Here is an 11,894-nt window from a genome sequence, read left to right on the forward strand (position 1 = left end):
AAGTCGGGTATGGGGTCCGCCTCCCTTTACTTGGGTACTTCCTATTAGATAGCGGTGGAGAAACACGGGAAATGAGGCATTCTGGGAATTGCAGTCTCCGTAGGAAAAAAGCCGCTAGGTTAGCGTGACGTGGGTCTTGCAGCTTGCGAGGAGATGAGTGGTAAGAGGCCTGCTGAGCCCGTCACGGGCCGGGCTGGGAAAAAGGGAAAGAAGGAGGTGATGGCGAAGTTTTCGGATGCTGTCACGGAGGAAACTTTGAAAAAGCAGGTGGCTGAGGCCTGGAGTCGCAGGACGCCGTTTCGCCACGGTAAGCGGGTGCTGTGAAGGGGGAGGCGCAGCGCCGGGTCGGGGGCCTCTGAAAAAGTCCTGGCACTCTAGCCGATTCCTGAGCAGCGAGGCTACAGGGGAAGAGGCTCTTGGAGAGAGCGTGACTTTGCCACCTCCGACTCTCCTGCCTGGCCTGCTGTCCCTTTTCCAAGTTCAGTTTGGATTTAGAAACCTAGAAGAGGAAGAAATGAAGGCCAGGGAGTTTCGGGAAGTACAGGGCATGCAAGTTCATGGAAATTCTGGAATTAAAGGTGAGGTAGAATCTTCTTCACTGATTGTGCGTCGTTGGGCAATGGGTTCAGCTCCTTACTATGTAAAGTAGGATAGCTAATAGTATTTCCCTCAGAAAGATGTTGAGTGTGATTAATAAGCTAATGTATGTATGCATCAATACATATTTTTCTGAGTAAGGACCAGTAAACATTTGGACACATAGTCGAGGGCTTTTGCGGTTTTCCTCCGAAGGTAACGCTCGTTTGTCCCATAATAGCGTAGCTAGAGCATTTGTTGGGAGCTGCCAAATAGCAGGCACCTGAGCTTACTTAGTTTTGCCGGTCTGTAGTTCAGCAACGTGACCCATGAAGGTAAACATGGTTTTGACCAAAGGAAGGAACCTTCATCAAATGATTCCAGCCTCAGCTTCAAATATCGCCTTATAGGATAAGAACTCTGCTTAATGCATCATGCTTTCCCTGCTAAAGTTTGCCATGATTTTTGTTTCAGTGGTTGAGTGCTTTAAGAGATGAGTCCTTGGTGTCCCGGATGCACATAGAAAGTGGTAGCTTAGTGTTTGGAGTGTAAGCTCTGGACACTCAGGGACTTTTCAGTTTCCTTATGTGTGGGATGGAGATAGTGATGACGTCTACCTTAGAACTGTTGAGAAGATTAAATGAGATAATGCATGTTAAAGCACCACAGTGCCTGGCAGCCGGTGGGAGGTGGTGGTGGTTTGTATTAGAGGGGTACATAATCTGTCCCACCAGAAGCAGTGGGTAAAACGTTGAGGTAAAACTCAAAGAGTTAGAGGAGGTTATGCCTGACCTGATTTTTTTTTTAAAGAAGTATGTATTTTATAACTTCCTCTAGCAGTAACTTAGGCAAAGAAAAAGGGTTGAAGAAAAATTGGCTACCAGTATTGTTATTCTCATTTTTAATTTGCTACTCTCATTTGAAGTTTGGGGGGAAATGAACTAAGACTGTAAAATACATTCAGTTGAATAAGTAATCGTTGAACTAAAAAAACCCAAAAAGAGCAGAAATCTTAATTTAGTGACATCGTTTGTACTCATCTTAAGGACTAATATTTTTAAGCACAGTACCTTTAAAAAGTAGTATTAAGTGGAGGAAAAAAAAAAAGGAAGAGCGTATAATTCTTGCCCAAAATCTTAAATTTTAGGTACTAGATTTCTGAAAATTCACGACCATCCCTTTTGTATTCTCTCTACTGTGCTGCTCACAGGTCAAAAATACAAAAGGGGGCTTCCCTGGTGGCGCAGTGGTTGAGAGTCCGCCTGCCTATGCAGGGGACATGGGTTCGTGCCCCGGTCCGGGAAGATCCCACATGCCGCAGAGCGGCTAGGCCCGTGAGCCATGGCCGCTGAGCCTACGCGTCCGGAGCCTGTGCTCCACAACGGGAGAGGCCACAATAGTGAGAGGCCCGTGTACCGCAAAAAAAATATATATATATATATATATACAAAAGGGAAAAGTCACAGATAATGCTTTCCTCCCCACAGAAGCCATTGTCATGGACATGGACCCCTTTCTTCACTGTGTGATCCCAAACTTCATCCAAAGCGAAAACTTCTTGGAAGGACTTCAGAAGGAACTTTTGAACTTGGACTTCCATGAAAAGTATAATGATTTATATAAGTTCCAGCAGGTATTTATGGCCCTTTCACATTAGCTTTTCCACTTCAGAAATTCATTTTCTATAAAATCATTGAATACCTTTAGACTTGAGGTTTTAGTTTGGGTTTGCCATTGAGGGTCCTTGCCTTGACGTTGTTAAAAGCATTCATTTATTTAACATAAGCTGAGTGTTAACTATGTGTTTGGTGCTTTAATTATTATATGGAAGTCTTTGCCAGTTCCTACCCTGAAAGCCTTTAAAATCTAAAATAATAGAGGTGATAGTGATGGTGAAAGATAGAAAATACAGTAAGCCAGTAAGTAAATACATTATAAACAAAAAGGATAAGTACATTTTTGGGAGTGGTAATGAAGAGAGTAGTATGTTGGAAGGTAATAACCATTTAAATTTTTGAGTTCATGTCTTTGTTTTAGGTGGCTTTCTGTATTGCAGTATGTCCTGCAGAGAGTTAGATCTATTCTTTTTAAATCGGTGGACAGTTGAATTTGGCAGAAAAGACTGTTTCAAAATCAAGGCTGGTTTTCCTACTCTTAGGAGACAGGCCCAGTCTAGGTATAAAAACATATAGGTTATTGGTTTCCCCAGTTTGTGGGGGATATCTTTTAGTACATGGCGTACATCACTCTTAGAAATCGTTATAGAACCTCAAGGACATCAGCCTTTAAAATCACAAAAAATAAAATAAAAGTGAAGATTAAGAACTATTTTGTTTTCTTTCCATTTCCCGCTGATTTCTTTTTATCTGGGATAAAAGAGTAACAATTCTCTGTTTTGCATTTATTCTTTTACACTAGAGCTGGTTGTGTCCCCTGGTCTGTCTATCTTTGGGCCTTATACATATGATTGAATTAACCACGTTAGGTTAAATACAGAAATGATGTTACTCTTAATAATTCAGAAAATCTAATGAAAAATAACTTTTGTCCATAGTAAAGTTGTAAGATTTTAATTAACCTATAGGTTAATTAAAAACCATGGTTGTCTGCCTTTGTAATTATATCAGCTTTGATAACACTAGGCCTCTTTTGTTGATTTGGGGCTATATGCATCTGACTACTGAAATTGAGAAATCAAAGTGGTTTTTACTTAATGCAATTGGGTAGATGAAAATACTTCTAATTGTGAAGTCGGTGAGAGGCAAAATAATAGAAAGGGCCCCGGGTAATGAGAGGAAAAAGAAGCAGCCATTACTTTAGATCCCCATGGGTGCTTGGTGAAACTCTGCTGTGAATAATTTTTACTATGCTCACGTTGGGACTGAACTTCTTCATCCTAAGACAGTAAATATAAAACCTGCTTTCAGTCTCCTGTCCCGTAAAACTTCACTTATATCCCTTTTTCTTTGCTTGTGTTGTGAATTGACTTGATAATTGGGTCTATAACAACTTCCAGTCCTCCTAACCAAGTTTGTCATTAGGAGTAGCCTGATACTCTGTATTTTAAAGCAAGCATTACTGAGTGCATGCTTTATGCCACGCTAAGTGCTTTATATTTATTAATTCATTAAATCCTTATAATGATACATTACTGGTTCCTGTTTCACAGATAAAGAAACTACATCAGGTTTTCCTTCTTTTCTGGATCATTCCCTTCAACATACCAAAAAAAAAAAGAAAGAAAGAAAGCTGTTAGTTCTTCTTTTCTTAAGGAAAAAAATGCTGTTGACCTAACTTTCCCCTTCAGCTATCACCCCATTACTCTGCTCGCCTTGACAGTAGCATTCCTTCTGAGTTGTGTATAGTGTCTCAAATTCCTCTTCTGTTCTCTGTTAAGCCCACTTTATTAGGCTTTCACCTGTTACATGCCACTGAAACTGTACTTGTTAAGGTCACTCACAACTTCCACATTAGTAAATCCAGTCATCAGTCTTCAGGCCTGGTTTTACTTGACTCTCGGCAACATTTGACCTACTTTGTTTCTCCTCCTTCCTGGAGACTCTCCCCCCACCCCCCCCCCCTTACTTTCAGGAAACCATCCTCTCTTCATTTTCCTTCTACCTCACAGGTGAGTCCTTCTTAGTTCCCTTCGGTAGGTTTTCCTTTTGTACCTGGCTTCTTAATGACAGAGTACTCTAGGGCTTAGCCTTTGGATCACTTCCAAACAGATTGCAGAGAGTCTCATGGCTTTGCCTCTACTCTAGGATATTTATGAAGTGTCTCACACTTACCAAAACTAAACTCCTGATCTTCTCCCCCTAAATCTGCTCCACCTGCGGTTTTCCCCGTCTCAGTTCACGACAATCTTTCCAGTGGCTGAGGTTACCCTTGATTCCTCTCTCATACCTCATCTCCAGTCCATTGGGAAATCCTGTGGGCTCTACCTTCAGAATATATTCAGAAAAGCCCACTTCTTTCCACTTCCACTGCCAACACCTGATCCAAGCCATCTTTTTCTCTCACCAGGATTATCCTCTTAGCATATTAACCAGTCTCCTTGCTTCCACCCTTGCCCACCTACAGCTATTGTGTTCTTTTAAAATGTTAATGGAGGGACTTCCCTGGTGCCACAGTGGTTAAGAATCCACCTGTCAATGCAGAGGACTCAGGTTCAATCCCTGGTCCAGGAAGATCCCACATGCCGTGGAGCAACTAAGCCCATGTGCCACAACTACTGAGCCTGAGCTCTAGAGCCCACAAGCCACAACTGCTGAGCAGCAATCCACAGCTGCTGAGCAGCATGCCGCAACTACTGAAGTCCACGCGCCTAGAGCCCATGCTCCACAACAAGAGAAGCCACCGCAATGAGAAGCCCGCGCACCACAATGAAGAGTAGCTCCCGCTCGCCACAACTAGAGAAAGCCCGTGTGCAGCAATGAAGACCCAATGCAGCCAAAAATAAAAATTAATAAAGTAAAAAAAAAAAAAAGTTAATGGACCCAAGAGAATTGAAAACATTTGTTCACATAAAAGCTTGTGCATAGATGTTTGTAGCAGCATTATCTATAATAGCCAAAAAGTAGAAACACCCAACGTCTGTCAACTAATGAATGGATAGACCAAATGTGGTGCGTCTATACAATGGAATATTATTCAACCAGAAGAAGGAATGAAGTACTAAGTACTGCTGCAACATGGATGAACCTTGAAAGCATACTCAGTGAAAGAAGCTAGACACAGAAGGCCACATATAGTGTGATTCCTTTTATATGTAATGAGCAGCAAAACATATATAGAGACAGAGAGTAGATTAGTGGTTGCCAGGAGCTGGGGGGAGGGAGGGTGGGATGGGGAGTGACTGCCTGATAGGTACAGGGTTTCTTTTTAGTGTGATGAAAATATTCTGGAATTAGTGGTGATAGTTGCACAGCAGGTGAGTATGCTAAAAATCCACTGAATACACACTTTCAGGTGGTTAAAATGGTAAATTTTATGTGAATTTTATCTGTTTTTAAAAATTAAATGGAATCATATTATTCCTTTGCCCCAAATCTCCTAAGGTTCTCATTTCTCTGAGTAAAAGCCAGAGTGGTTCTAAGGCTCCCATTGCATCTTTGGCCCCTTCTCCTGCTGCTCTCCCCCAAATTGCTGTTGCAGCTGCACAGGCTCCTGCAATTTCTTGAACAGGCCAGGCATTCTTCACACTCAGGACCTTGAATCCACTTTGCTGAGATATTCCCTTGGTACACCTCCCAACCTTCTTCAAGCCTTTGCTTCACCTCAGTGAAGTCTAACCTGGCCACCAAATTTATAATTGCAAACCTTTCCCCACTCTCAGCACTTCTGGTCCCTCGTACTCTGCTTTATTTTCCCTCGACATTTGTCACCTTTTTTTATACTGATAATCGACTTTTTATGTTTGTTGTCCCTCTCCGTCAAGAATATAAGTCCCACTGTAATAACTATGTAGGTATTTGTTGAATGAATAAGGCACAGAGAGGCTAGGTAACTTGCCTGAGTCACAGAGCTGCCAAATGGAGGGGCCATACCTGAAACCCAGGGAGTTTGGCTTCAGAGTCCAGGCTCTTAACGACAATGCTTTACTGCCAGAGTGTTCCCTAAACTAGTCTCCTCTGTGTGTCTGATTTATGAAGGAAATCCTTTTCTTTCTTTTTTTCATGATCAAGTCTGATGATCTGAAGAAGAGAAGAGAGCCTCACATCTGTGCTTTAAGGTAAACAAGTGCTCATATTTGTTGGGTGCATAATATGTGCCAGACAGAGGAGTAAGTGTTTTAAATGTTACGTCATACAACCTTTGTTGGCGTTATTGTCCCCTTTTGTAGAGGAGGAAACAGACGCTGAGAAATTAAGTAACTTCTTCAAAGTTAACTAGGTAAAAATTGAGGGAATTAAGATATAAACCTAAGTCTGTCTGATTCCAGGGCCCAAGTTCTCAATGATAAAATGTTCAACCGTTAGTAATCAAGGAAACAAACTGATGCTGGAGATACCATCTTTCACATGTTAGTTTGCAAGTATTTAAAACAAAAACTCCAGTGTTGACAGAGGGGTAGATACCTTTATACAGTGCCGCAATCTTGAAGATGGTTTTGAAAGGTGTATCAAAACCCTTAAAATGATGCTTGTCTTTTTGTAGTGTAATTCCACTTATAAGAATTTATCCTGAGAAAATAATTAAGGGTGTGCTCAAAAATTCTATACAAGATTGTTTATTTTGATGGTGTTTCTAACAGTGAAAAATCACAAATTAAATGCCCACCCATCAAGATTTATATAGCTACTGGTACAAAACAAAGTGAAAAACTATACAATCGTTGAATATGATGTGACTTTTTTTTTTTTTTTTGGCTGCATTGGGTCTTTGTTGCAATGCGCAGGCTTCTCATTGCGGTGGCTTCTCTTGTTGCGGAGCACGGGCTCTAGGCACACGGGCTTCAGTAATTGTGGCTCGCAGGCTCTAGAGCTCAGGCTCAGTAGTTGTGGCGCACAGGCTTTGTTGCTCAGCGGCATGTGGGATCTTCCCGGACCAGGGATTGAACCTGTGTTTCCTGTATTGGCAGGTGGATTGTTAACCACTGTGCCACCAGGGAAGTCCCAATGTGTGTGACTTTTAACACATGAGTATGGTAAAGTTATTTCATCATTCTAAGGTGCTTTTTGTGTGTGTATTTTAACCTCTCTGAGACTCAGTGTCTCACACAATTATTGTTGTATCCTGTTTTTTGAAGTGATGTGTAAAATGATGATACTTCTTGCAGGCAAAGGCATATTAGGCTAGATGAAATAAACTTATCAAGAGAAAAGTTAAAATAGCACACATGGTGGATCCCATATGAAAAAAGAGACGTATATTTGGATACCTGCGTGTGTACAAAGGAAAAGACTTGGAAGGATGGAATGTTTAAATCTGGCTAGTAGGACTACAGATTTTTTAAAGTTTCTTTTTACTTATAATAGGGTTTTTTCCTAGTTTTGCTACAGTGAGCCCATGTTACTTTGTAATAGCTGTTTTTCATCTATACAGTATAAGTTATATTTTCTCATTCTTTTTTTCTCTGCAATATTTCCATAAATGGTAGCAGTCTGCAGAGTTTATTTCTTCTAAATCCTGAAGTATTGCTCACGTGTTAACTGTAACTCATAATATTACATATTTATTTTAGACCTTTTTTCCCCCAAGACCATGCTTTAAAGCACTATCTCATTAGTTCATACCACACTTCTGGTAAGTATTTCTTTCCTATGGGACTGAGTTACATTCTGTATCCAACACATAACAGCCAGATGGTATGAGAGATGGAATTCCTTGGTCTTTACCGAAAGGTGATCTTTTTATTTCCCAAATGGGTTCTGTGATTTCTCCCATGAATACAATTAACAAATGAGAATGACGGCAGAAAATAACCCTGTCGTGACACTTTCATGGGGTAACTAGAGAAAGAGCTTTCTATGGAATAAATTTGTGGAAGCTGATGTTACCAGTAACAGAGGGAGTAAAGGCTTTGATAATACTAGTTACATAAAACATCAAGATTCAAGATTTTGTGAAAATGTTGACCACCTACATCACCTGAAGCCTGGTTTAGCAGTTTGCTATGCTGACCTATTATGTCTAATTTGCAACTCTGCCTATAAAAGTTACATGGCACTTTTGTTTGGACTAACCAAGCACAATATTTTATGGAATTTTTCGGATTGGGTAGCATACAGTGTAAAAAGATATTTGGTAATAAAATTTCAGGGCATCAACCTGGAGACTTGGTATCTAGTTATTAACAGTACAATTGCATTTTATGGGGATTTCAGTGATGTACATTTGGACTAGAATGATCCAAAAAATACTGTCTCTTCATGTGCAAAATTTGAACTAACATAAACCCTTTAAAAATGTTTTTTAAAATGTTTTTCCAGTTTTATTGAGATATAATTGACATAAAAATGTTAATTCATCAAAGTTAACATAATTTCAAAGTTGACTGCCAACTGAGTAAGTTTTAAATTGTGTTAGAGTTCTATACAGAGCCACTTTAGCTGGTAAATGGAAATGTTCAACCATCTTTGTTTTTTTGGTATCCCGTTAATATCAGAACTTCTGTGAAAGAGTTTATTATTACACAATTAGCATAATAGTCACCATTATTTTAATCTACAACAGTGTCACCCACCCAAGTGTTCATTAAACAACAGTGCTAGTATTGGTGCTGAAAAACAGCTCTAATAATCAGTGACTTCGGGCTGGAACATTGGTGTTCCTATGACAAAGGCCAGACCACTGTCATGATAAGGCAATACTATAAATTTAAGAGTAAGAAAAATAAGATGAGGGACTTCCCTAGCGGTCCAGTGGTTAGGACTCTGCGCTTCCGCTGCAGGGGGCACTGGTTCGATCCCTGGTTGGGGAGCCAAGATCCCTCATGCCACATGGCGCAGCCAAAAAAAAGAAAAGAAAAGAAAACAGGGGCCTCCCTGGTGGTGCAGTGGTTGCGAGTCCACCTGCCGATGCAGGGGACACGGGTTCGTGCCCCGGTCCGGGAAGATCCCACATGCCGCGGAGCGGCTGGGCCCGTGAGCCATGGCTGCTGAGCCTGCGCTTCCGGAGCCTGTGCTCTGCAACGGGAGAGGCCACAACAGTGAGAGAGAGGCCCGTGTACCGCAAAAAAAACAAAACAAAACAAAACAGTAGAGCAAAAATATATTGCAGTAGAGAGATTTACATTTATTTATCTGGGACTGTTACTCCTAAACTTTGCAAGTTTAAAGTGAGGAACATTCTCAAGAATAGATCTTAAATAAACCAAAACCTCCAGGAAAAAATAGTTGTGGCATAGATCCAAATGGAGCCCACATTATGGTGTAACAAGTTATCTTTTGTTTCCATTTCTAGGAAAATTCTGTTTGAACATTTCCGGGCTTGGCTTTCAGACATTTCAAAGATTGACCTGGAATCAACCATTGACATGTCCTGTGCTAAATATGAATTCTCAGGTAAGAAAGATTAAAATCTTGCTGTTGCTAAGATTTCAAGGCTTTAACTAAATGATGATGGGAAGACAGTTGTCAGTGTTCCAAAATGCTAGACTTCGTGTCACTGCATAGCATGAGGATCTTCTTGATGAGTACAGTCTGACCCAGCTCATGTATAGAAATGCCCATCTTATTGGAAGGTATAAGGCAGTGGTTCTCTTTGGGAGTATGTTGAAAGCTATGAACATATTGTAACCAAGCAAGGGCTTGTGTGCCCGAGGCACACAAAGCCAAACTCTTGACAGCGGTGTTTGTAGCAAAATAAGGACGCCAAGCAAGGAGAATGGGCAGCTCACGCTCAAAAAATGTGAACTCCCCAGTGGCTTTCAGGGAAGGGTCTTTAAAGACAGGGGAGAGGGTTTTTGGATGCATGATCAGCTTGTGGACTTTCTTCTGATTGGTTGGTGGTGAGGGAACAGAATGATGTTTCAGGAATCTCAATCACTGACCTTCTGGTTCCAGCCAGAAGTCTGGGGTCTGTGTGCTTGTGGTCAGCACATAATTGCCATCCTCCACCTGGGTGGTGAGGGGGTTTCTTAGTTTCTGCAGAACGACTCAAAAATATGCATCAGATTCTTATCTTTCTCCCTTCAGGAGAAACTAGGAGTCCTGTGACTCTCGTTTCCTAATCATTAACTGCTTGAGCCTGCTCTTTGTAACCTGGGGGAGGCCCAGGAGACTGAAGTCTTTTTTTCTATAAACAAGAAATAAGGGACACAGAGGGGCTTTTGTGCCCAGGAAGGCCTTGCAGGGTCCTGCTTGGTTTCAGTATTTTCAGAAAAAGGCCAATAATGCACATACACACCAACTTTGCATACGGTATCAGGAAATTCAGAGATGATGGTGTAAACTACTCTTAAACTTCCCAGGAAACACATATTTCCCTCAATGTCTTTTTTTTTCTTTTGAAGGTAATGAGTGAATATATTCTTAAGGAAAAAACATCAAACAATATAGAATACAGTGTAATTCACAGTAGTCCCCTTCACCTTCTCCTTGTCCCTTTTTCTCTTCAGATGTGTCCACTGTCACCAGTTTGGGGTGCATCCTTCTTGTTACCTTTCTGAGCATATAAATGTCCTTTTGATAACATGTTTGGCTTTCATCTGGAAGGAAAAGTGTTTTGTGTTGTTTTGTTTTACTAAATAAAATTCTGCTTTGGGTGTACTCTCCCACATTGTCCTAGGGAAGTACAAATTGGTAACAGCATTTTGAGAATAACTTAGACACATGAAGAGTCATATCATATGCCCTTTTTTTTAACTTTTTTTTTTAATTTGAAGTAATTTCAAACAGACAGACGACTGGCAAGCATAGTACATTAAATAAGTTTTTTCCATTTTACCTGAGAGTAGGTTGCCCTTAGGATGCTCCGTGACCCCTGAGTACTTCAGTAACTCCTACAACAAGGACACTTCTGCTATGTGACAGTAAGAAGCCATCAGAATCAGGAACTACAATTAATACATTATTCCCATCTAATCTACAGGCTCCATTCAAATTCTATCATTTGGTCTTTTATAGCAAAGGGATCTGGTCCAGGGTTGCACATACCATTTAGTTGTCATGTGCCTTCAGTCTAGAACAGTTCTGCAGTCTTTCTTTGACCTTCATGATCTTGATGCTTCTGAAGATTTATAGATGAGTTATTTTGTAGAACTTTCCTCATTTTGGGTTTGTCTGCTGCTTTCTCATGATTACATATGTGTTCTTTTTTTTTTTTTGCGGTACGCGGGCCTCTCACTGTTGCGGCCTCTCCCATTGTGGAGCACAGGCTCCGGACACGCAGGCTCAGCAGCCATGGCTCATGGGCCTAGCCGCTCTACGGCATGTGGGATCTTCCCAGACCGGGACACGAACCCGTGTCCCCTGCATCGGCAGGGAGACTCTCAACCACTGCGCCACCAGGGAATATCAGATATGGGTTCTTTTTACTGTATCTTATCAACTGGTAGATAGTGTGTTATATTACTACTGATACTAAGCTTGTTCACTTAATTAAGGTGGTGGCTGACATCAACTTTTTGCACTGTAAACTTGTTCTTTTCCTCTATTTAAAAGTATTTTGTGGGGAGACACTTTAAGATTATGTAAATATTCCATTTCTCATCAAAATTAGATTCACTTCTTTTAACATCCACTGATATTTCTTTTTTTTTTTTAACATCTTTATTGGGGTATAATTGCTTTGCATTGGTGTGTTAGTTTTGCTTTATAACAAAGTGAATCATTTATACATATACATATGTTCCCATATCTCTTCCCTCTTGC

At 40.8% G+C, this 11,894-nt stretch overlaps 1 protein-coding gene across 2 annotated transcripts in view; it reads left to right on the forward strand.

Annotated features, from left to right (window-relative positions):
- Positions 1-44: 44 nt before the first annotated feature.
- OGFOD1 (2-oxoglutarate and iron dependent oxygenase domain containing 1) overlaps positions 45-11,894 on the forward strand; it is a 25,636-nt gene continuing 13,786 nt past the window's right edge. Inside the window, exons 1-4 of one of the 2 annotated variants that reach the window (XM_027119870.1) lie at positions 45-307; positions 2,064-2,209; positions 6,264-6,310; positions 9,484-9,584. In XM_027119870.1, coding sequence (XP_026975671.1) covers positions 154-307; positions 2,064-2,209; positions 6,264-6,310; positions 9,484-9,584 — 448 coding nt within the window. In that variant the 5' untranslated portion in view covers positions 45-153. Of the gene's footprint in view, positions 308-2,063; positions 2,210-6,263; positions 6,311-9,483; positions 9,585-11,894 lie in introns of those variants that run through there. The other variant, XM_027119871.1, reaches the window with a different exon arrangement.

The sequence above is a fragment of the Aethalodelphis obliquidens genome, unplaced genomic scaffold (assembly GCF_003676395.1).
Source record: "Aethalodelphis obliquidens isolate GAN/ISIS:26980383/991018 unplaced genomic scaffold, ASM367639v1 scaffold20, whole genome shotgun sequence".
In the NCBI taxonomy this organism is placed as follows: domain Eukaryota; kingdom Metazoa; phylum Chordata; class Mammalia; order Artiodactyla; family Delphinidae; genus Aethalodelphis; species Aethalodelphis obliquidens.